General features: G+C 40.5%; 1 protein-coding gene across 1 annotated transcript; it reads right to left on the bottom strand.

Moving 5' to 3' along the window:
- Nucleotides 1-679: 679 nt before the first annotated feature.
- Nucleotides 680-26,795, bottom strand: ociad2 (OCIA domain containing 2). The gene is made up of 8 exons (XM_003225309.4): nucleotides 26,640-26,795; nucleotides 14,251-14,354; nucleotides 10,967-11,057; nucleotides 7,434-7,487; nucleotides 6,257-6,304; nucleotides 3,994-4,099; nucleotides 1,932-2,018; nucleotides 680-797 (listed from the first exon to the last, which is right to left on the bottom strand). The coding sequence occupies exons 2-7, from the start codon at nucleotides 14,302-14,304 to the stop codon at nucleotides 1,937-1,939; spliced, it is 435 nt and encodes a 144-aa protein (XP_003225357.1). The 5' UTR covers nucleotides 14,305-14,354; nucleotides 26,640-26,795; the 3' UTR covers nucleotides 680-797; nucleotides 1,932-1,936.
- Nucleotides 26,796-26,808: the final 13 nt, after the last annotated feature.

The raw sequence follows: 26,808 nt of genomic DNA, 5'->3' as shown, positions 1-26,808 counted from the left end.
TGGATCAAGCTAAAATTGTTTAATTTTCAAGAAACCAATTAAAAGTTTTTAATTAAACACTAAAAATTAGAAAATGCGTAGTCAGATTTGTGTACTACACTCATCCTTTCACTTTAGTGGTGGTTAGGGACACAGGATCTCTGCAAGAATATCTCTAGGCCTCCCCCCAATATACTTAACATAAAAACAAATATCTTTACGCAACAGAATCTTGTAGCCCCTGAATGAAGCAGACTAGGGACCGATTCGCATGGGCCAATGAGTTGGTCTGGGGCTGAATGGACTCTGGCATCCACATGATGCATGAGATCCATTTGACATAGTGTATGAGAAGGCCACAAAACCTTGCCTAGTGTTTTTAAAAAATCGCAGTATACTTGTCTGCATTTTGAGCCATTGTGAACAGTTGTACTGCTTCCTATTTGGAAAGTGGCTTTACACCACCATCCCACTTTCCCCAGATTCAGGCAGCCTGGGGACGGGAAATAGCACCTGCCTCATTCTGGGCTTTGCAGTTCGGTGGAGTAGCTCTCACCTACCATTTGTTGCATAACTGCGATTCTTTAGTTCATATATGTTGAGAACTCCAGTTTTAGGTTCCAAATCCAACAAGCAGAGTATTTCTCTGCAATACAAGTAATCCTGTTAAAAGCTTTGCAGTTCGATAAAAAATGGCAAATTTTGTTATAATTTTATTTAAAATCAATAATAAACATTGTGATTGAATGCAGTTTTTAAAAAAATTGAGGCCATAATCGAATATGAGTACCATGACAAAATCATCTCTTCCATGTTATCTGAAACAGAAAAGTAATATTTATTAATATTTTACTTATAACATGTTTAAGCTAATCTCAGTCAATATGGACATGACATCAAGATAGTATACAAAAAGAGCACTAATCCACCCTTTTGATGTTAAAGCAGAAATTCATAGATGTGAGGGGTTTTTTTCTGATCAAGCAGAATTAATTGCTAAAATGCAATAACCTTATGTAGGCAGTATAGGGGTAGATTTCTTTCACTTCCTGTTGTCTCTCACCCCTGTTCTTAACTATGAGTCATTTGTAAGTCAGATGTTTGTAACTCAGAGACTGTCTATATTAGTTCATTATTTCTAAAGTGTGGTATAGAAGAAAACAAATAATCTTGGAATATTCCCAATTTTCAAAACCTCATACTTCAGTGATGGTTTTGAAAAACATGTTAATACGAGCATACATTTGAAACATTGGATGCTTCATAGTATGAAGATAAGTAATAGTCATGCACCAAATCAGAGAGCAGCTTTAAATGTGAGAAGAAACACCATCACCACCAATTGAATGTAATTTTGAAATCCCCTTGAAAGGCAATTGTTAAAAGGAAACAGATGCAGGCTTTATAATGTTTCAAACACTACTATCACTTCAGCAAACTATTTAGCTTCAATTCACTTGTCTTGAAACCAATGTCAAGCTTGTGAGAATACTTGAAAGGTAAGCAGGACTTTGCTCTCTATTGCATATTATTGTTAAATAATAATCTAATACACAATAGCTAGTCTGAAGCATTCTCTCTCACGTATGATGCATGGCAAAGTAAAGCAATGTAGGAAAGGGAGGAAACAATAAAGTAAAGGCGTGTATTCCAGGCTGGGAAGGGAAACTATTATGTTTCTTGCCAATTCTTTACAAGATGCCAACAATACACAGGGAGTGTGTGTGTCTATTTAAAATGTTATAGTTTGAGGACATCTTTAAGGTCAAATTTAAGATGCTAGAGTTAGAAATGTCACAATCTGGAGTTGTTTCTGTGAAAAATCTTGATTGTATTTCATCATGACAGAAATCACTTGACTAAATCTGCAAAATCACAATGATTGCCAATGCAACTGATTGCTGAAAAGCTTCAAATGTTATTAAAAGTGTTGAAATTTCATAGATGTGTACCTGGTTTAAGAAGCAGAAGGCTGTGGTTTTTCCAGCTGGCTTGCTTTATTCTTAGCTTTACATTCATCACACATGTGATGACAATGCCTAAAAACATTAAGAATTTAGAAAAAAAAATGCATCAAGAAGTTTTCCGGAGAAGTGAATCCGAGATATACCGTATATAGGCCGAGTATAGGCCGATCCGAATATAAGCCGAGGCACCTAATTTTACCACAAAAACTGGGAAAACTTATTGACTAGAGCAGGGGTCCTCAAACTTTTTAAGTGGAGGGTGATTCATGGTCCCTCAGATTGTTGAGGGGCCGAATTACCATTTGAAAAAAAACTGAACAAATTCCTATGCTCACTGCACATGTCTTATTTGTAGTGCAAAAATAAACCAACCCCAGCAACAATTATTTATTTATTACATTTATACCCCTCCCTCTCTCACCCCGAAGGGAACTCAGAGCGGCTTACAAGTTGTATGTACATACAATATATTATATTATTAGCATAGCACAATATTAGCATTATATATTACTACAGTAAAGTCTCACTTATCCAACACTCGCGTATCCAATGTTCTGGATTATCCAACGCATTTTTATAGTCAATGTTTTCAATACATTGTGATATTTTGGTGCTAAATTTGTAATTCCAGTAATTACTACATAGCATTACTGCGTATTGAGCTACTTTTTCTGTCAAATTTGTTGTATAACATGATGTTTTGGTGCTTAATTTGTAAAAGCATAACCTAATTTGATGTTTAATAGGCTTTTCCTTAATCCCTCCTTATTATCCAACATATTCGCTTATCCAACGTTCTGCTGGCCCGTTTATGTTGGATAAGTGAGACTCTACTGTATATTGTACTATACCATTATACTGTAATATTATTAGTAATATTATATTTAATATATAATATATAATTAATATTTATTATACAATATTATTATATTGTATTATTATTAGCTGCCCTGAGTCCCCTATTGGGTGAGAAGGGCGGGGTAGAAATACTGTAATAAATAAATAAATAAATATTTTATTGTATTACATTATAATATTTATTATCAATATTATATGTATACACAATATTTATTTATTTTATTACAATATATTATATTATTACCATATCATTCATTTACAATATTTCATTTACAACACTGGTAAATGAAAAAACAATACGAAACATTCTGTTTCTGTTTTGAAAGTGTTGTTTCTTGTTTAATTGTGCGGTAGTTACTTTGAAAGTAGATATTATACACCAGAAACTTCGTTTTTGTGACTGCCACAATCTAGGTTGACTTGGTTGAGACTCTGTGGGCCCTTCCACACAGCCCTATATCTCAGAATATCAAGGCACAACATCCCATAATATCTGCTTTGAACGGGGTTATCTGAGTCCACACTGCCATATATTTCAGTTCAAAGCAGATAATGTGGGATTCTATACAACTGTGTGGAAGGGGCCCCAGAATATCAAGGCAGATAATCCACAATATCTATTTGAACTGAATTATCCGAGTCCACACTGCTATATAATCCAGTTCATTGTGGATATTATACAGCTGTGTGGAAGGGGCTTTTGAGATATTCATTGAAAAACTATAGCAAAATGTCCCATAAAAACAAAGTTTTTGTAGTTTAATAAACTTTCCTCATGTTTTTATGATAGAATCAATTAGGAAATGACACTTATAATCCAGAAAAAAATCATGTTACATAATGTTATTTAATGCAGGAGTGGGAAGTGAGTAGGTATCCAAATTTTGTTAAGTTGAGCCTCCCAGCAGCCCCACCAACACAGACAATAGTGAAGGACACTGGGAACTGCAGTCCAGCAATATCTAAGCAATCTCATGATTTCCACTCCTGGCTGAGAGAGACATTTGACCAGCCACTCCAGGAACAAAAGCATTCAAGTGGTTATGTTTATGACCAAGTTCCTCTCCAGATTGTCTGGATCATGATACTGAAAGAATAGGAAACAGAAAGCAAAGTTGCATCCTTACAACAATGCATTTTTAACATGCACTCAACATGTCATTTTAAGAAAGCAAAGTATAATCCAAACCATTTTCGTCCTGGGCCGGGAAACTGCAGACCAGCCTGTTCAAACTTCTTCTGGCATGTTCTTATATACGACATTGTCCCAACAGCAAAACCCAGGGCACCAGCAACTACCAGGAGGGGAAAGTAAAGAATAGTGGATTGTGGCAATCATTCAACACTGTATTTTTAACTTCCCCATTGACATCATATGGAGAAACATGATTAGAACAAATTAGTAGATTTGGGGGGAGTGTCCTTCTTTACAGTTCAATGTGGTTTAAAAACAAATCTCCTTAGGAGATGGTATTTGAAGTTTAAACTACTGATGTATTTCAATTTAATTTAAATATGAACATAATTATTTGCGTGGAAAAATATACATGGGTGTAAAGAGGATCTCAGTGTGTTCACACACAGAATGCATGGTTGTTGCTGACTGTGGGCACTAAATGTTTACAGTAATTTAGTTGTGAATAAGCTTGTCAGGTGAAATTAAGGACAGGACTCATTTCCCTTTGATGCATGTGCAAAAGGACATTCCAGCAAATGTTGCCTGAGTGACAACACTTGCTGAAATTTCCTCTTCTACACAACTATTAAATGTACAGGAACCTTGTCCCTAGTTGAGAGGAGAGTGAGATATTAAGTTCTGAGTTTCATTTTTAGTACTTCTTGGGAAAACCAGAATGACATAAGAGTACTGCAATACTGTAATGACGACATAGTGAAACGGCATAGCGTTTGTTCTTTTCAAAAACAAGAAAGCTATATGTAGGTAATATGTCTTCACGTGACAGTAATCATGAGACATGATAATTAATTGTAGAACGGCATTAAATGTTTGCCATATACGTATTCTGTAATCCGCTCTGAATCCCCTCGGGGAGACAGAGTGGAATATAAATAAAGCATATTATTATTATTATTATTATTATTGGATATAGGATCGGATATCACTATAGTGCATTTAAGTTTCCAGTTTGCTTTTTTAAAGAAAGCAGCATGAAAGAGCATATGCATAAAGTTCATCAGCTGCTGCCAATACTCAAAAAAAAAGGCAGAGGGCAAGAGTAGGGCTACCTTCAGGGCCACATTGTGAAAAGACAAATGCAGCCACCAAAGCTACTGAACAAACTATCTTTACATGTAGGGGGGAAAGTACAATAACAACAGGCCGAGGTAGCGCTGTGGGTTAAACCACTAGCTGCAGGAAATCTGCTAACCGGAGGGTTGGCAGTTCGAAGCCGGGAGTACGAGTGAGCACCCAGCTGTGAACCCTAGCTTCTGCCAACCTAGCATGTAATGCAAGTAGATCAATTGGTATCGCCTCAGCGGAAAAGGTAAAAAAGCGCCCCATGCAGACTTGCCAGCAACACAATTAGAAATGTATATGGACAACAAGCCCCTTCGGCATGGAAAAATGGAACAAGAGCACCTCCCCATGGCCGGAGTTGAGCATCACCTCCAGACTCCGGAGATGAAAGGGGAGGCCTTACCTTTGTCTGTGTATTTTATGTCACCGCTATTCACTGTTTTAAAAAGGCACTGAATGTTAGCCTTATATGTGTATTCTATAATCTGCTCTGAGTCCCTCCAGGGAGATAAAGCGGAATATAAATGAAGTATATTATTATTATTATTATTATTATTATTATTATTATTATTATTAATAATAATAATAATAATAATAATAATAATAATAATAATAATAAGTATCAAACACCACACTAAGCAGTAAAGGTTTAGTTATTCCCAACTGCAAGGTGGTGGTGGTGGAGGGGTATCAAATGAATTTCCCTGTGAAATAATGTTAAAATCATCCGACTTACATACAAATGACTCAAAACTAAGAACGGGGGTGGGACAACAGGATGAGAGAACTCTACCTCTAGGAACGGAAATTCACCCACAAAAGAGTTATCATGGGGAAAAGATTTCTCCACTGAATCTTTATCTCCAATCCTTTTTTCCACAACAAGCCAAAATGTTCAAAATCCAAATGATCACGGGGACAGAAAGTGGGGTGAAATCTTCTGAACAAGGGCACAGGCAGCAAAACAAACACCACAGGGGTTTAATCCTTTCCTGTGCTATCCAAAGTTTATATATGGCTGGAGTTAAGACTTTAAAAATGTACCTGTTCTGACTTACATACAAATTCATCTTAAGGACAAACCTACAGAACCTATCTTGTTCGCAACTTGGGAACTGCCTTGTATATGCCCAGGGATAGCATTCTAGTAATGTTTCATTCCAATAATACAGATCTACATCAATTTACTTACGTGCCATTTTAGGTAGAGGTCCAAGTTTAGGATTTGGTTTTAGGACACCTAAATAAGATACAGTTATTACAAAAAGTCGTATATTCCATCATTCAATCATGTAGCAAGAGAAAAACATGATCAAGTGAACAAAGTGCGCCTACTATTTTTTCCAATTGTAAGTATGACACTCCACTCTTCACAGGATAGCAATGGCTTGTTTACCTATGTGAAATGAATTTATTTTGAAAGCTTCCTTCTTGAATAGAAAGATTCTTAACAAAAGGATCCTTGTCTTTCAATGACAGAGCCACAGTCTTTTAAGCCAGTAATCAAAATTACTGTTATCAATGCAAACAGTTGCCTCTAACTGTTTGCATTGATAACCTCTGACGATGCCTGCCACAGATGTGGGTGAAATGTCAGGAGAGAATACTTCTGTAGCATGGCCATACAGCCCGGAAAACACACAACAACCCCGTGATTCCGGCCATAAAAGCCTTCGACAACACAGTTGCCTCTAATTTACAGTTAGACCTTCACTTTTCTCAGTTAAGAAAAAAAAAGACACCAATTAGCAAAAATTAAGAGATGTGAGGTCCAGAGGTGTGGCTGGATTTTAAACATGGTGTTCAAGGCCAGGATACAGTTTTGTCTTCCAGTTAGAAAAATATGGTGTGGGCGGTCTTGGAAGGTACTATGGGATATGTCTGTCAGCACCTAGTGGGGACCTCAGCTAAAAACACATCTAGAGAATGGTGAGAAAATATTAAAATATATTTATATCTTGTTTAATACTCTTATTTTCCAATAATAACAATAATAATACATGTATTACCTGCCTTTCCCTGTGGCTGTGATAACCCTTTACAGCTGTTATCTCACTGTGTTCAACCAATATGCAAAGAACAGAGCAAACTACCACTGCTCTCATTCCATGGCTTTCCTCATATAGAGAGCGAGAAATCAATATGGATGAGCTTCTAGAACTCGTGTAGATACACTGAATCACTAGGAGTTAGCCAATTGGGTCTATTGTGGCTGGCACTAAGAATTAGATTTTGACCTTGGAGTTTAAGGTTCAGTTAGAATGAACGTCCCACCTCTTTCACCACAACAAAGCAGTTCATTAGTGATGATTCTACAAAGTTTTTGTACACATTTTTAACTTTTTAAAAATGAAGAAAAAAGGATTTACCTTGGCCAACCAGTCCTTGAACAACAAGCATACTTCCCAAAGACAGAGGAAGAGCTGCAAACAATAAAAGATCAAATAATTATAGCCTTTGCATAATTTCGAATGCACTCCACCCTCAAAACTCAGAAGAGTCAAACAATGTTCTGAAATCAATTCAGTGTCCTTGCTTCCCATAACAATGCTGAACTCTTTAGATGAAAAGTGAGATTATAGTAAAACTGAAGTTCCTTCTACACTGCAATATAAAATCCAGATTATCTGATTTGAACTGGATTATATGGCAGTGTAGACTCATATAATCCACTTCAAAGCGGATAATTGGATTATCTGCTTTGATAATCTGGATTATATGGCCCGAGGCTTCTGGACACAAACAAAGCAGGCTCCTTGGCTTGGAAATAGAGAAAGAGTATCTCCCCCAGAGCCAGAGATGAGCACTGCCTCCAAAGCCGGAAATGAAAGGAGAAGCCTTTGCCTTTGTCTGTGTAAGTGTATCCCATTGTATTGTAATAAGGCATTGAATGCTTGTTTGCATCTGTTTACACTGTAATCTGTATTAAGTCCTCACGGGAAGAAGGGCAGAATATAATATAAATAAAGTATTATTATAACATATTTTGAATTGTGTTTGTATTTTTATGTGTCTATTTGTTGATGTATCTTAACTGTTCTCTGCCTTGATCCATAGGGAAAGGCCAGAAAATACAAACAAATAAACAAATACATAATGGACTTTTAAAAAATAAACAAAATTGAATGTTCTTTTGCCAGTTACCTTAGTTTCAAAAGTATTTTGCTCCTACTTAAAAAATGAGCGTTTTTTTAAAAAATTATACATTTAGTAATTGAATGGGGAAGTTTCTCTCTGCTTCCCTATTTTCCTTCTAAACCAGCCCCATGCATTCTTTTCATATTTTACACTCCACCTAGAACAGTAGTTTTCAACCTTTAGTTCTCCAGATATTTTAATTATCAACTCCCACAGTGTCTGGGAATGCTAGCTTGAGATTTTCTGAGCAAAAGTCCAAAGCATTTGGAAAGCTGAAGGTTGAGAAGCACTCTTGAAACTTAAGTGATAAAGTGGTAGATTCACATGCTTGGCTTGGAAGAACCAACTCCCTTTTCCATTAGTCAGTTGAGTTGAAGCAACATGATTGGGAAAGGAATCAATCTCTTGAGTTATAGAGTTACAGAGTGGTAATTGTGCTTTTGTTCGGGTTGCTGTGAGTTTTCCGGGCTGTATGGCCATGTTCCAGATGCATTCTCTCCTGAAGTTTTGTCCGCATCTATGGCAGGTATCTTCAGAGGTTATGAGGTCTGTTGGAGACTAGGCAAGTGGGGTTTATATATCTGTGGAAGGTTCAGGCTGGGAGAAAGAACTCCTGTCTGTTTCAGGCAGGTAAATGATGCAACTGGCCACCTTGATTAGTGGCCAATGCTGGACTACTCAACTACCATGTCAGAGTACACAGAGAAGGCACTGAAATCCACAAGCATGTGGACAATTTCAACAGAAAGGAGGAAACAATGAATATGAACAAAATCTGGCTACCAGTATTTAAAAACTCTAAAATCAGGATAGTAAATAAAGAACAATACTAAAAAAAACAGGGTAATTCCAAATAGGAAACAATCAGGGCCAACTAACACCTCCCAACAAAGGATTCCTCTAGGCAGGAAGCAGCCAGACCTTGAAGCGGCAAGACTATTCAATGCTAATCAAGCTGGCCAACTGCAACATTCACACATGCCTCAAATAGTCAAGAGTTCTTTTTCCCACCTTGGACATTCCACAGATATATAAACCCCACTTGCCTAGTTTCCAACATACCTCACAACCTCTGAAAATGCCTGCCATAGATGCGGGCAAAACGTCAGGAGAGAATGCTTTTGGAACATGGCCATACAGCCCGGAAAACTCATAGCAATCCAGAATAGGTTCTACTGAAGAACTCACTCAGTGGGGCTGAATCCTCCTCCCAACAGAGCCTGCGCCCACTTCTCAAACATTGGGCGAAACAATGCAGGCGAAACGTCAGGGGAGAATGCTTCTGGAACATGGCCATATAGCCTGGATAACTCACAGCAACTCAGTAATTCCGGCCATCAAAGCCTTCGACAACACATTTTGCTCATGTTTGTTTACATGAAATAATCCTCCACATCCAAATACCCTCAATCCCTGTGTGATTTAAAGTATTGGAAGACATTGTCTATCTGTCAGAACCCTGGCAGCAGAGCACCAATAACCATACGCAGAGGCCAATCTCTATCTAATATCTTTATTAAAGAAATATATAAAAGCAATAAAAACAAGTGAAGAATATAGTTCAGAAGCAGACCTTTCAAAAGAGGTCAAATATAGTCCAAAAATGTATTGTCCAATAAATGATATTAGAGTTCAAAGTTTTAATCCACTTGACCGAAACACACACTTTGCCAAGCAATAGTGTGGGGAAATAGCAGAGTCCTAGAGTTCAATGAAGCTTGACAACAAGGCTGGAATTAAACTTGATTCTTGGCTAGATTCGTAACTGGAAACAAAGGCAAAACATGAGCGTGGAGCAGGGTCCGTGGTAAAACTGCAAGGCTAGGCAAGGCTCAAAAACTTGATCCGAGAAGCAAGGAACTGGGGTACGAAGTCCACACACGATCCCTCTCCTGAAGCTGATCAATTGACTCCGCAAAGAATTCCTCGCGCCAACCACCTATATTGGGTCTCGTTTTCCCGCCAACATAACTCTTTCCCTAGAGAACGAGAAGCGAAACCCAACTCTGTCCAGATGTGTGACTCCTTAGAATTTCCCAAGGGAAGCAAGCCTAATCAGCTTGATTTCTGGCAGCAATGCGTAAACTCCTCCGTTGAGCTTCTCTGATTCCCCTTTCTCTGGAATAAGATTCTTTTCTGGGAAACGGGGGGGAGTTCTGCCCAAGGCCTGTTTGGCTGAATTCCTGAGGGCAAACATCAACATCCTGCAGGTGAAGAGACTCCGGCTCTTGCTGAACCGGCGAAAACCCCATGTTTTCCTCTTCGTCTGCCACAATAGTACTAGGAACAGGACTACAAGGCCCATGAGTCATCACACTATCATAGCTCCAGAGCGCCCCCCCCCCCCCCAAGGAAACAATGGTCATAAACAAAAGGAGCGGTCATGACACATTTGCAAAAAGGAGGGCCTTGTGCTGGTGGGACATATTTACATGTAGTATCATAATCATGTGACAAACACAATGCCCACAAATGAGCTGATGCATATTACCTTCCCCTTTAAGGTTTTTAAAATATGTGAGGAACAGTTGAATGTGGAAGTGACAAGGAATGTCAAGCATCCTCATAAAGTGGGACAACACAAATCTGTACAGATCATCAGTCTGGATTTCTGAATTCAATTTTGGTCCCCTCTAACTAAAACCTTCTTTGTACTAGTATTCAAAGCAAAGCAGACTACTAAAATGAAGCAAATGTTACAAGGAAAAGAAACAACGGGAAGATCAGTTATGTATTTCATTGCATTAAGAACAAAAGACTGTACCTCTGTACCAAAAACTTTCTTCTCTACACTGATTACGGATCTTTGCAAGTTCTTCAGGATGAATATTTGCAATTGGACAAGGCCGTGAACCCTGCGATTTAAAAACATTTATAAAAATGATTAATAATAAACAGAAGACTGTTTAAGGCTCTTTTCTTTGCCCCTCTACATTGGCATCTGTGATTTATTGTAAGACTCTGGAAGTTCTTGGAGTTGAAATCAAGCTCACAACAACAATACACTGGAAGCAAATGATTTATTCCGTCTTTCCACAATCACTAAATAACAGTTCTAAAGATTTCCTGCTCAAACACCTTGTAATATAACAGACCAAATCCCATTCACCCCCTTGTGGCCAAACACTGAGCCCACAGTCTGTTAACTGCAATTTCTATTTTTCTCACAAAACAGATATCTTATATACATTACCCTGCACCTAGTCTCCCCCCGCCCCCCACCCTCTTCTTTATGTCAGAGAACCAAAGTAGCCAGTTCCAGGCTGCTACGGTGATCCTGACAATTTACTATTTATCTTATATGCCCTCCCTGCACTTAAATCTGTGATTTACTATTTATTTTTCTATCACTGCATTCTCACCTGAAGCCTTAGAAATGGCTTTTAAACATTTTTTTTCAACAAAACACAGAACTAGTTTCACTTTGCAAATAAAACAGAACATTTCAAAATATTCTGCCACGGTAGTGAGAATCCTAGCCTTAATTCTGTCTTGTGACTGACAGCTTGACACATCAATTCTATAGATTACACTAAATTTGAAAATAGGGGAAGTTTGGCCAGATAAATATGCTGTTGCAACATGAAATGACAACCTGTATGACTGAGTTTTAAAGCTAACACTGTTAGACACGTATACATTTCCCCCTTTGACCATTTATTCTCAGTTTACAATACGTGACAGGATGTGAGTGCTGATAGTCTTCTTCCTGTCTGTAACTTTCTTCTTTTTGAATTGTCTTGCTTTCAGTCTCCTTCAGTCTCAAGGGGTAACCAAAAACTTGTTGACACTTTCAGTGCTAATAAGATAAACGGGTGCCTGCTTAGTTGTCTCCAAAACACACACTCAATGCTTTAGGATAAAAGAGACAACACGAACTTTGCTAATATAGACTGGACATCCCTTATGCCTCTGGTGGCACAGTGGGTTAAACCCTTGCGCTGGCAGGACTGCTGACTTGAAGGTTGGGTTGCTGACCTAAAGGTTGCCGGTTCGAATCCAACCAGGGGAGAGTGCTGAAGAGCTCCCTCTATCAGCTCGAGCTGCCTGCGGGGACATGAGAGAAGCCTCCCACAAGGATGGTAAAAACATCAAAACATCCAGGTGTCCCCTGGGCAACATTCTTACAGACGGCCTATTCTCTCACACCAGAAGCGACTTGCAGTTTCTCAAGTCATTCCTGAAAAAAAAATCTGAACGACCAAAACACTTCAAAATTGTCCACATGGGATCGTGACTCCTTTGCTTTCTAATGCTTCAAATGTACACACACTTTGCTGCAGGCACGCAATTATTTAAAATACTGTGTATAAAATTACCTTTCAGGCTAGGTGCATATGAAACATAATGAATTTCATGCATAGACTTGGGCCCCATTGCCAACATACCTCATTATGTAAATATATGCAAATACAAATATTCCAAAATCTGAAATCTCAGACACTTCTGGTCCAAAGTATTTTGGATACAGGATGAATAAGGATGTATAGTTTCATAAAGGATGGGGCAGACCAAGATTAGAAAGTGCGAGACTTGATAGCTGCAACATGGAGAAAGGAAATTTTATTGCCTTAATTTGCTGATTTGGTTTCCAGTGACTTCAAAGCCTTATTTCAGAATGGGAAGGAGATGGTATTAAGGTACATGGATAAGTTCTTATGGGATCACTACCAAGTGTGTGTTTAGAGAAAAAGACTCACCCTGGCTAATCAACCCACAGGCTGAGTAATTGGAGTAAGGTCAACAAGTTTGGGCCACTCCCGAAGATGTATAACTTGGGAGCTTTTGTTGTATGTCTTTTGCCTTGCTGAATGTTTGCTCCTGGGCTTAATCGGAGTAAGTTCCTGGCTTGCAGCCTATTTGACGTTGGCAAGGCTGTCTTCCATGCTCGCCTCCATGAACCAGAAATGAAGATTGTAAGAAGATATATTTTCTGATGGAAAGCATTGCATGAATGAAATGCAAGGGCCATATGTGAATTTGATACTCTAGACGAACTGTGACTGTATTATTACTAGAAAGTATGTATTGAAGTTGCTGTTTTCCCCCCCATGAACTCTGCTGCACAAGAGTAAATATTTAGTTTTGCATTTTCTTCTATTTGTGTTACTTTCTTTGCATATACAAAGGACTAATCTTCTGCTGGTCTGCACGCATGTCAAACCATAACAGATGGGACCCAAATTTCTGTATGTAAATGTTTGCTGTCTCTCTAAGGCCACTTCTACACTGCCATATAATCCAGATTATCAAATCAGATAATCCACTTTATCTGCTTTGAACTGGATTATATGAGTCTACACTGCCATATAATCCAGATCAAAGCAGATAATCCTGATTTTATGTGGCAGTGTAGAAAGGGCCTGGGATACACATATGCAAGCCTCGCACAGAGAACCCATTTCTGCATACACTATCCATACATAGCAAACCAATCTTGGGTGCATCTGCACTGCAGGATGAATGCAGCTTGAAACCACTTCTACTGTCAATGATATGGAATCCTGCAAGTTGAAGTTCTGCAAGGTCTTTAGCCTTCTCTACCAAAGAACACTGGTGTCTCATCAAACTACAACTCCCAGGACTCCACAGTGATGCCAAGCTGCATGAATTTTGCAGCGTAGACACACTCTATGATGCACTTTATAAATACACTGAGAGTCTTTGTACACTCAACAAAGAGCAAGTCTAGATGAAGTTTATAAACTGCTTTGTCAACATCTGGGAGAGAAAGGAGGCAATGACAATAATAGATGCCAACAAAAGAGAAGGGAGACTATTGCAAAATGTGTTTCTGCAAAAAAGAACTTGAAAGTATATTATTTTGTATATTATTTATTAACCAAAACTACTTGGGACATTGTTTGAAAAAGATCACTCAGTGGACAAAATAATCATCATTTTTATTTGTACCCCGCCTCATCTCCCCAGATGTGGCTTCAAAAACATGTGCTGGACAGATTATATACATGTCATACATCCCCTAGATCAGTCTCTACTTCAGTGCAAAGAGCAGGCCTTTCCTGAGTCAAAGTAAAACATACAAACCTTTTGTTCTGCTGGAGAGGTTTGAACTTTCCCATCATCTGGAACAGAAGCCATGGCTGTTTCACTGTTGCTTGCAAATCTCAATCAAGCCAAATAAGAGTGCCCTAAAAGAAATTAAAGTTATAAGCATTAAATATATATTATATATTTTAAAATAAATTCTTTTTTATCCAAAGAACATATTAAAAAGTCTTTGTAGCAAAGGAGACCGTTCAGTGTAGCCTATTCTCTAATCAGTGTCAGTTTTTAAAATCTATACATATAATAAAAGTGAAAATATGTATGTATGTGTGTGGCCCAAGTGTCCACTTCCACAGATAGCTATAGATCCCGCAGCTCAGGAGACACCAATAGCCCTCCCCCCAATGACATTGCAGGTTATAGAGAGCACCGTAAACTTGTCCAATGTCCTCCACAAACACCATACTGCCCACCACCCAAATGAAGGCTTTCATACGGGGACAATTTCATCCTAGATTTCCTGTTTTTCCTCCACCACAGACATCCCAGTGTTTCTTAATCTCTCCATTGGTGTGGAATTTGCATGACCCCGCCCACTGCTTCTCCCGTAACCCTTTTTATTCTTTTCTATGGCACACAGCAACAAAGCAATTGATTGGCAACTGAACACATACGAGAGAGGTTTGAGGAGAATTCACCCTGATTTACAGGAGTTGTAGGTCCTGGGATGTATAGTTCACCTGAAATCTAAGAGCACGCTGAACTCTACCAATGATGGACCTGGAACTAACTTGACACACAGAACCTCCATGACCAAGTTTTTGGAGGGATTTATAGGAGTTATAGTTCATCTACATTCAGAGTGCACTATGAACCCAAACAATGATGGATCTGGACCAAACTTGGCATGCATACCCGATATGCCCAAATTTGAATACTGATGGGTTTTTAGGGGATTTAGCCTGGACATTTTGGAGTTGTAGGTATTGGGATTTATAGCTCACCTGCAATCAATGAGCACTCTGAACTCCACCAAAGATGGAATTGGACCAAACATTGGCACACAGAGCCCCTGTGACTAGCAAAAATAATGGAGGTCTTTGGGGAAAATTCACCTTGATTTGGGGGAATTGTAGTTCACTTACATCAAGAGAGCATTGTGAACCGAAACGCCAATGGATCTGGACCAAACTTGGCACACATACCTGATATGTCAAAACTTGATTCCTGGAGGAGTTTGGTGGGAACTGACCTTCCTTTCTGGAAGTTGCAGTACACTCACAACCAGGGAAACGGTGACCTCCCCCAATGATGGACCACAGAACCCACATGACTAACTCAACTTACTGGAGAGATTTGAGGGGACTGACTCACCATATTGGGAGCTGTAGTTTACCCTACAGCCAGAGAGCACATTGAATTCCACCAATGATGCATCTAGAGCAAACTTGACCAACATAACAAATTTTACTGATCAAGTTTCTCAGGATTAACCTGGCATGATGTCAGTTGTAGTTAATCCACAACCTTATGCATTTTGTGCAATTAAAAACTTGACTTTTTCAAATAACCTGGGCAACGCCGGGTATCCAAGCTAGTTGGAAATAAAATTGTTTATTGGATTTCCATAAACTGAACATCCTTTATCCAAAATTGGAAAATTTGATATTCTCCAAAATTGTCCACAATGGGGGCTGAGATAGTTATGCTCTTTCTTCCTGATGGTTCCATGTTTTATGTACAAAATTAATTTTAAAAATCGTATAAAATTACCTTCATGATACATGTACAAGGTATATAAAACATTGATGAATTTTGTGTTTATACCTCAGTCCCATCTCCAAGGATAAACCCCATATCTTGTATATGCAAATATAGGCATTTCAAATTTGGAGAGGGGATTCCAAAATCCAAGATGTTTTTTGTTCCAAGCACTTAAATCTCACTTTTCTGTAAGGTACTGGCAGCAATATCAGATAGCAAAAGAACACAGGGAAAATACAAAAGACAAACTATTTAAAGAATTAAATTGAAATAATCATTTTTTTAAAAAAACTTACAAGATATTGGGTCTGGGACAACTTGCATGCATGTGCTTCCACTGACCTATGTTCTCTCCATCAAGGCAATCAGGAAAGAAGTGATATGTAATGAACTTTGATTTTGTTATCTATTGTAGCCATTCCATTGGATACGACAGAGTTTTATGGTTTTGGAAGCCACCTTAGACACAATTCTGCAAAACATTCAGCTTCAATTTTTATATCTATCTATCTCTATATAAAAATGTTCTGACCGTTTCTGCTTTAAGGTAAACAGCAAAACTAAACGCCCAAAACCCACAAAACTTGGCCACAAAAGACATGGTCATCCCGGCTGTGTTTAGACATAAAAAAAACCCCAACAATTCAAATTGGAAGTCACTCAAAACCCCAAAAAAACTGAATACTGCACTGTGCGCATGCACGGAGGAGCTGCCCCCGGCCAACTGAAAAAAACCCGGAGGCTGAGACCACTGCGTATGAGGCCAAACCGAAGTTTAGTCACCCTTTCCCAGGAAGGCACAAAGAGGGTGCCAAATCGGACCAGAGGCTTAAAAAACAGAGAGGGAGAGAGAAGGCAGGCAGGCAGGCAGGCAGGCAGGCAGGCAGGAAGGAAGGAACGAAGGAAGGAAGGAGAGAAAACGTCAAGCGAGCCTTCTTCTTTCCCTCAGAGAGACAAAAGAAAGGCAGGAAGGAAGGCGCCGCAGCCTTCTCCCCCTGCCCCCTTGGCCAAACGGTCAGGAAAATGGAGCACCACCACCCCCAACTCAAATAGGGCCCCGGCCGTGGGTGTTTTGGAATGGCTGTGGGTCGCTTTGGGTGAGGGAAACGAGGAGGGAGTGGCCGCCATTGTTCTGGGGGGTGGCTTCCTGGGCATCCCATTCGGAGACCTAGCATGTAGGCCCGAGCCAGCCCTCGATTAGTGCCAAGGATTGTGTTTATATCACTCTTCTCCCTGTTTTGGGGTACATAGGGTGCCCCATAAGTCGCCCTACATGTTGGTGGGGGAGTTGTAAGCATAGACCCCTCCCACAGATCTGTATAAAATCCGCATTAAACTGGGTTATATGCCAGTGTGGACTCAGACAACCCAGCTCGGACATTGTGGACTATCAGCCTTGATATTCTGGGTAGTATGGCTATGTGGAAGGGCTCTTAATGTGCCATTGAACTGGATTATATAACAGTGGGGACTCAAGGCCCTTCCCCACAGCTATATTACCCATTTATAATCTTATATTATCTGTTTTCAACTGGATTATCTTGAGTTCACACTGCCATATAATCCACTTCGGTGTGCATTTTATACAGCTGTGTATAAGGAGCCTCATATAATCCAGTTCTAATCAGATAATATAAGATTATAAATATACAGTAGAGTCTCACTTATCCAACATAAACACCCCAGCAGAAGGTTGGATCAGCGAATATGTTGGATAATAAGAAGGGTGTGATACCTCAGGCACCTTTGGTCCCTCACCCTGTGGCCATTGCTGACCAGGATGAAGAAGACTTTGGTTTTTTCCCATGTCAGCAAGATTCAACTCCTTTCCAGATGCCTTCTATTGACATTTCGGAGCCAGCGCCAATTAAGGATGCCCTTGAAACAGTGCCGGCTCTCCCAGATTCTCCTGACGGGTTAGTGTTTGATCGCAGGGCTTTTTTTGAAAACAGAGAGATCGCAGAGACAAAGCTTGAGGAGAAGCGCCAGATTAGCGGAGCGTGGAGACTATGGCTAAGCTTAGTTCTCTTGGGAAGAATTAGGGAGTCAGGCACCTGGTTTGGGGGAGCTTATGAACTTCAATAAAAGTACTGCGCTAGGAACTTTCCTTTGCGGTGTCAACATTACTTCTTACTGAGAAGCATCATCATCTCTAGCTCTTGAAATCAAAGTGGCCTGACGGTGCGCTTACTCCTGAGTAGATCGGGCGCCGGTCTACCTTCTTGCCCAAGTTTGGACTGCATTTCAGCTCCTGCACATCCAGCTCATGCCTTGCCCTGAAATCCTGCTTTTGGACATTTACTCCAGAGAACTCATGTGTGCCACTTTGCCCTTTTTCCCCACTCAATACTCAAGCCGAGTTTGAGTGTGTTTCGGTTTCTGGACTTTGGACTTTAATATTGGACATGAGACTTTCACTTCTTGGACTAATTTTGATCTTTCCTGGAAGGTCAATTGCTTGTTTAACTTTTCTGCTTATTTTCTTTTGAAACTTTATTTGCTTCAATAAAGATATTATATTGTTATTGGTCTCTGTGTTGGTTTTCAGTGCTCCCGCTGCCCAGGGATGTAACAAAGGGATTAAGGACAAGTCTAAACTAGGACAGTAAATAAAGAGTAACACTCAGAAACAGGGAAATTGGGAATTCTAGAAAGGAAACATTCAGGGCCAGCTAACACTTCCCAACAAAGGATTCTCCCAAGCCAGAAGAATCCTCGCTCCCACTATTACAACAGTCTTACTTACTCTGGAAAAATAATTAAAAAAATCATTTATAACATCAGGGAAGCAAATAAAGGGGAACCAACTGAAAATAAAGGGAATTCCAAAAATACAACAGTCAGGGCCAGCTAACACCTCTATACAAAGGATTCCCCCAAGGAGGACACAGCCACACTTTTGTGACGCCCCTGGCTGCGAGAGCACTGGAAACCAATACACCGAGGCCAATAAACAATCTAATATCTTTATTAAGGAATTAAGAAATTAAAACGAAAACAAGCAGAAGGTATAGTTCATCAATAGACCTTCCAGGAAAGGTCAAATATAGTCCAGTAATATATTGTCCAATATATAATATTAGAGTTTAAAGTTTGTAATCCAAACACTGAAACACACTCAAACTTCCAAGCAGTTTGAGTGGGGAAATGTCCAAGTCTTTTTCTAAAGTTCAAAAGCAAGTCCAAGGCAAGGAATTGAAGACAAGGCTGGATACACGGCACGACAAGGCAAGGCTGGATTCACGGCAAGACAAGACAAGAAACACGGCTAGGCAAGGCACGGCAAGGCTGGAAAGTAGTGGACTTAAGAGCAGTCCACACTTGGCTGGAAGCGAAGTTAATCCTCCAAACTGACACGTTGACTCCGCGCTGGCTAGCCAGCGCACAGAACTTTTAAGAACTTCGAATCTTCCCTTGGAACAGGTGTCTCCACTGCTCTTTTCCCAAGGGAAAAGAGCTAGAACAACATCTTGACCAGATGCAATCCTCCCTTAGAGTTCTCAGGGGAAAATAGGTTAATCAGCAGATTCCCTTGCTGCTAATCTCGCGCTTCGTCTCTGTCCAGCTTTCTCCTGTCTGTTCGTTTGCACAAACATTTTTCTATCAAAGGGAGGAGAGCTGGGAAGAGAAGACTCCGTTTCAAGGCCCTTTTTAATGAGCACTGAACTAGAATTGTCAATAGGGAACATCTGGAACGGGGCAGAGTCTTGCTGAATTGGCACTAAACCTGTTTCCTCATCACTGTTGTCCACAATAGAGTCAGGTTCACGGCCCAAGGGTCCATGGGACATCACAACTTTGAAGCTGCAAGGCCATTACATGCTAATCAAGGTAACTAATAACAGCATGCATACTTGCCACACCGAGAGTATTCATTGTATTCCAGCTAACCAAACTAGGATTCCTTTAGGAAGAAAACGGCCAGGCTTTAAGGCTGCAAGGCTATTCACTGCTATTCCACTTAAGCCAAAGCAACGTGTGGCTGGGCACAGCTAGTAACAAATATAATTAAAAAGCAACACATCACAAACACACCAATAATAGCACCAGTACTATGAACTCTTGTTATCTATATATATAAAAGAGTGATGGCATCAGGGCAGCGGACAAAACAACAAAACTACAGAGGAATAATAGTATTTATCCAATTGCTGCTGGTTAGAAGGCTAAGCTCCGCCCACTTGGTCTCCTAGCAACCTACTCAGCCCAGGGGACAGGCACAGTTAGGCCTCACTTAGGCCTCTTTCACAGATTATCAGATTTTAACTGGATTATATGGCAGTGTAGACTCAAGGCACTTCCACACAGCTATGTAACCCATTTAGAATCTTATATTATCTGCTTTGAACTGGATTATCTTGACTCCACAATGCCATATAATCCACTTCAGTGTGCATACTAAACATAAAGACTACCATGCAACAGACATTCAATACCACCACTACCTCAACAATTTCTCACCAACACCACCAGACAACGCCACAGCAACACGTGGCTGGGCACAGCTAGTTATGCTTATATAACTCTTAATTTAGGGCAGTATTAAAACATTCTAACACTGCATCTCGGCCATAGACTTTATTTGAATAGCGACAAAATGCCACAAGTCATAGAATCATAGAATCAAATGAACGACCTTTGTCCTGTTCTCAGTGCAAAGCAATAATTCCTAGCTTTTATATTCATATTGTTGGAATGGATCAACAAACCTGGTGGTATTGTTCTCTATTTAATACTCCTTTATACTCAAAATGCTGAAATTACAAATGGCTTGCTAATACACTGCAAGTTACATCTTGTTTGTAGAAATGGCTTGCTAGTACATGAACTGAACAAGTTGCTGGTTACTACAGTCCTGTTTATAACTCATTTTCCCAGCTATGTTCACACTAGCCTCATCCACACTAGAAAGTAAATAAAGCATAACTGTGATAAATTTATATTCTCAAAGAAATTCATGGGAGGTTTGCCCTCATTTGTCTCAGTTTGCTTTTAATTACTGTGCTTCAATATCAATATCCAGAATACAGAATTTATGGTATAGTGTGTGAGTAGATCAATAGGTACTGCTCCAGCAGGAAGGTAACGGAACTCCATGCAGTCATGCCGGCCACATGACTTTGGAGGTGTCTACGGACAACATCGGCTCTTCAGCTTGGAAATGGAGATGAGCACCAATCCCCAGAGTCGGACGTAACTAGACTTCATGTCAGGGGAAAACCTTTACCTTTGCCTTTATGTGGTATAGTGGAGCCCCAGTGGCACAGCAGGTTAAACCGCTGAGCTGCTGAGCTTGCTGACCAAAATGTCAGCAGTTCGAATCCAGGGAGCAGGGTGACCTCCCACTGTTTGCCCCATCTTCTGCCAATCTAGCAGTTCAAAAACATGCAAATGTGAGTAGATCAATAAGTGTCGCTCTGGCAGGAAGGTAATGGACCTTTATGCAGTCATGCCAGCCACATGACCTTGGAGGTGCCTACGGACAATGCCGGCTCTTTGGCTTAGAAATGGAGATGAGCACCACCACCACCCCAGAGTCGGACACAACTAAATTTAATATCAGGGCAAAACCTTTACCTTTACCTTTGGGGTATAGTATTAGTTAGGACTATTTTAGATAGTAACTCTCAAGCAACCAGAAACTACATTCTACTAGTTCCCATAGATGCCAGTTAACTGAGAGTCTACTGTACTTGTTTTTCCATAGCAAAGATGGGAACTGTTAATTAGATTATTTGTTATATTTATAACTCGTGTTTCCTCTGAGGTCAGTGTGGCTTACATGGTTCCCTTCTCCCTGACTTCACAACGATCCTGTGAATTAGGTCAAGCTAAGAGAAAGCCAGTGGTCCAAGGTCAATTCAGTGCTATTCATTGGTTCATGAACTCGTCTATGGCAGGTTTACATGGGGGGAAAGCAATTGTTGTCATGGGGCACAAGTATTTTAATGGAACTCAGGCTTATCTATACACATAATAAAAGTGAAAATATGAATGTATGTGTGTGGCTGGGACATCCACTTACAAAGGCAAGCTCCCACTTCCACAAATAGCTATACCTCCCACAGCTCAGGAGACACCAATGGCCCTCCCTCCAATGACATTGCAGGTTATAGAGAGTGCCATAAACATGTACAAGAGCCCTGGCAATGTCCTCCCTTGCCCACCCACCACTCAAGTGAAGGCTTTCATACTGTGACAATTTCAGTCTTGATTTTTTGTTTTTCCTCCACCACAACATCCCAGTGTTTTGTACTCTCTCCTTTGGTGTGGAATTTGCATGGCTCCACCCACTGCCTCTCCCATAATAACCCTTTCCTATTCTTTTCTATGAAACCCCGGTGGCGAAATGTGTTAAAGCACTGAGCTGCTGAACTTGCAGACCGAAAGGTCCCAGGTTCAAATCCCAGGAGCGGCATGAGTGGCCGCTGTTAGCTCCAGCTTCTTCTAACCTAGCAGTTCGAAAATATGCCAATGTGAGTAGATCAATAGGTACCGCTCCGGCAGGAAGGTAATGGCACTCCATGCAGTCATGCCGGCCACATGACCTTGGAGGTGTCTATGGACAACGCCGGCTCTTCGGCTTAGAAATGGAGATGAGCACCAACCCCCAGAGTCAGACATGACTGGACTTAACGTCAGGGGAAACCTTTACCTTTTACCTATTCTTTTCTATGGCACACAACAAACAGAGCAATTGATCAGCAACTGAATATACTAGAGAGGTTTGGAGAGAATTCACCATGATTTATAGGAGTTGTAGGTACTGAAATGTATAGTTCTCCTGCAATCCGATCACTCTGAACTCCACCAATGACGGACATGGAACTAACTTTGAACACAGAACCCCCATGACCAACAAAAATTACTGGAGATCTTCGGAGGGATTTATAGGAGTTGTAGTTCACTTACATCCAGAGTGCAGTATGGACCCAAACAATGATGGATCTGGACCAAACTTGGCATGCATACCTGATATGCCCACATTTGAATACTAGTTGGTTTTGAGGGGGGATTGGCCTGGATATTTTGGAGTTGTAGGTATTGGGATTTATAGCTCACCTGCAATCAATGAGCACTCTGGACTCCACCAAAGATGGAATTGGACCGGACTTGGCAGAGACCACATGACCAGCAAAAAAAACCCTGGAGACCTTTGGTGGAAATTGACCTTGATTTGGGGGAGCTGTAGTTCACCTACATCCAGAGAGCACTGTGAACCCAAACACCGATGGATCTGGGCCAAACTTGGCACACATACCTGATATGCCGAAATTTGGTTACTTGGGGGGGGGGGCTGTTGGGGGGAAATAACCTTCCTTTCTGGGAGTTGTAGTTCACCCACAACCAGAGAAACAGTGACCTTCACCAATAATGGACCTGGTCCAAACTTGGCACATAGAACCCCCATGATTAACTCAATGTTCTGGAGCGGTTCTAGGAGACTGACTCAACATAGTGGGAGTTGTAGTTTACCCTACAGCCAGAGAGCACACTCAATCCCACCGACGATGCATCTAGAGCAAACTTGCCCAACCTGCTTGCAAAATAACATAGTTTAGTTTTTTTGCTGCTTGTCTTGTTTGCAGAAATGGTTTGCTAGTACAGGAGCAGTGTATATCACTTATTACGACAATCCTGTTTCTAATTCACTGTCCCATGTATATCAAACATCGACTCCTTGAAACTGGCACATTTCTGAACTGTAAAAAATTAATAACAGGAAAGGATAACAACACTATGGCCCCTAACACAAAACTGTATAAAATCCCACATTATCTGCTTTGAACTGGGTTATATTGTAGTGTGTTCTCAGATAACCCAGTTCAAAGCAGATATTATGGATTATCTGCCTTGATATTCTGGATTATATGGTTGTGTAGAAGGGCCCTACGTAACACGATTTTTGTTCTGGGGTTATAAGGTTTCAAAGTAAGTGTCGCACAGTTAAACAGGAAAAAACACTTTGAATCCAGGAATAGATTTTGTTTCAAATTTTTTACATTGTAACACTTTATTTTGTTATCTTGAGTTTACAACTTTTATAATGTGCACTTTACTTTGTCTATTATCATAACCGCGCTGTTTTTAATTCCATGTTTTATTAAGTGTATTTTTTATTTTTATAGGTTAATATTTAAAATTTTATAAATTGTGTATTTTTTTGTTTATTGATGTATTGTATATTGTTATTGTTTTTATCTGGTATTATCTGTAAGCCATCCTAAGTCCCCTTCGGGGGAGATGGAGGCGGGGTATAAACAAACTTCTTCTTCTTCTTCTTCTTCTTCTTCTTATTATTATTATTATTATTAGTGTAATTGGATTATCGCTTATTTCAATGCTCACTTTCCCCCCAAAAGGATTTATTTTAATGTGACTGCCATCCTGAACATCTTAGACTGTGTCTGATTTTGCTAACACTTTAAAGTTACTACAATACTGTTTAAGGCCCCTTTTCCACACAGCTGAATAAAATCCACATTGAATTAGATTATATGGCAGTGTGGACTCAGATAATCCAGTTTAAAGCAGATATTGTGGATTATCTGCATATTCTGAGTTATATGGCTGTGTGGAAGGGCCCTATATTACATTATCACACACTGTAGAGTCTCGCTTATTCAACCTTCGCTCATCCAACGTTCTGTATAATCCAATGCAGTCTGCATCCCACCTGGCTCTAGGCAGCAATTCTAGCTTTATTTGTAGTCAATTTTTTAGTAGTCAATGTTTTTATAGTCAATGTTTTCAATACATTGGGATGTTTTGATGCTAAATTCGCAAATGCAGCAATTACTACATAACGTTAATGTGTATTGAACTGCTTTTTCTGTTGATCTGTAGTAAAATATGATGTTTTGGTACTTAATTTGTAAAATTATAACCTAATTTGATGTATAATAGGCATTTTCTTAATCCCTCCTTATTATCCAACATCTTCGCTTATCCACTGTCTTGCCAGCCCATTTATGTTGGATAAGCGAGACTCTACTGTATATCTCAATGTGTATCAGACATGTGCTCCAATGAGGCTGGATTTACACTGCCCAATGATGCAGTCTGAACTGCATGATATGGTCAAAGTAGCATGGGTCTACACTAGGTAAAAGTTTTCCCCTGATGTTAAGTCTAGTTGAGTCCGACTCTGGGGGCTGATGCTCATCTCCGTTTCTAAGCCGAAGAGCCGACACTGTCTGTGGACACCTCCAAGGTCATGTGGCTGGCATGATGGCATGGAGCGCCATTACCTTCTTGCAAGAGTGGTACCTATTGATCTACTCACATTTGTAAGTTTTCGAACTACTAGGTTGGCAGCAGCTAGAGCTGACAGCAGGGCTCACTCCGCTCCCCGGATTTGAACCGCCGACCTTTTGGTCAGCAAGTTCAGCAGCTCAGTGGTTTAACCCACTATGTCACTGGGGGCTCCTATGGATATAACATTACACTGACCATATTAACCAGTTCAAATTGCATTGTTTGGCAGTGTAGATTCAGCCTGAATCACAGAATCATAGTTGGAAGAGATCTCGTGGGCCATCCAGTCCAACCCGCTGCGAAGTAGGAAAATTGCATTCAAAACACCCCGACAGATGGCCATCCAACCTCTGCTTAAATGTCTCCAAAGAAGGAGCCTCCACCACACTCCGGGGAGAGAGTTCCACTGGTGAACAACTCTCACAGTGAGGAGGTTCTTGCTAATATTCAGGCGGAAACTCCGTTCCTGTAGTTTGAAGCCATTGTTCCGCGTCCTAGTCTCCAGGGCAGCAGAAAAAAAAGCTTGCTTCCTCCTCCCTATGACTTCCCCTCACATATGGCCCTCATCATGTGTCCTCTTAGCCTTCTCTTCTGCAGGCTAAACATGCCAAGCTCTTTAAGCCACTCCTCATAGGGCTTGTTCTCCAGACCCTTGATCATTTTTGTTGCCCTCCTCTGGACACTTTCCAGCTTGTCAACATCTCCCTTCAACTGCGGTGCCCAGAATTGGACACAGTATGTGGTCTCACCAAGGCAGAATAGAGGGGAAGCATGACTTCCCTGGATCTAGAAACTATACTCCTATTGATGCAGGCCAAAATCCCATTGGCTTTTTTTGCAGCCGCATCACATTGTTGGCTCATATTTAACTTGTTTTCCACAAGGACTCCAAGAACCTTTTCACACGTACTGCTGTCGAGCCAGGCATCTTTGCACTCTGAGTTGTGTTTTAAGGGACCCAGTTGGAAAGAGAGTTCTTACCTGACTGAAGGAGGTTGGACTAGATGGGCTCTGGGGCCTCTTTTGCACAAAAACAGGCCACTAATCAAAGTAAGTTCAAAGTAAGTTCCTTGACTTACTTGCAAGGCTTATCAATGCTAATCAAGGCGGCCAATTGCATCATTCACCCTTGCCTCAAACCGACAAGAGTTCTTTCCCCCACCCTGGACTTTCCACAGATATATAAATCCCACTTGCCTAGTTTCCAACAGACCACACAACCTCTGAGGATGCCTGCCATAGATGCGGGCGAAACGTCAGGAGAGAATGCTTCTGGAACATGGCCATACAGCCCGGAAAACTCATAGCAACCCAGAGTAGGTTCTACTGAAGAACTCACTCAGTGGGGCTGAATCCTTCTCCCAACAGAGCCTGCGCCCACTTCTCAAACATTGGGGCTTCCTCACCTGCAACACTTAGTTGCTTCTTTTGTTTTTCTCTCCCGTTGCCTTTGCTGGGACGCCTCCGCTTCCAGGGCAGCCCTCCAAACTGTGTCCGTCCGACCTGGGAGGAAGCAAACAAAAGCCCAGCCCCATTACATAACATGACCTCCGAAAAGGCGGAGCCTTCGCCAGG

This window comes from Anolis carolinensis, chromosome 5 (assembly GCF_035594765.1).
Source record: "Anolis carolinensis isolate JA03-04 chromosome 5, rAnoCar3.1.pri, whole genome shotgun sequence".
Taxonomy (NCBI): Eukaryota; Metazoa; Chordata; class Lepidosauria; order Squamata; family Dactyloidae; genus Anolis; species Anolis carolinensis.
Note: the sequence above shows the minus strand (reverse complement) of the source record. Positions and strands in the feature narration are given on the sequence as shown.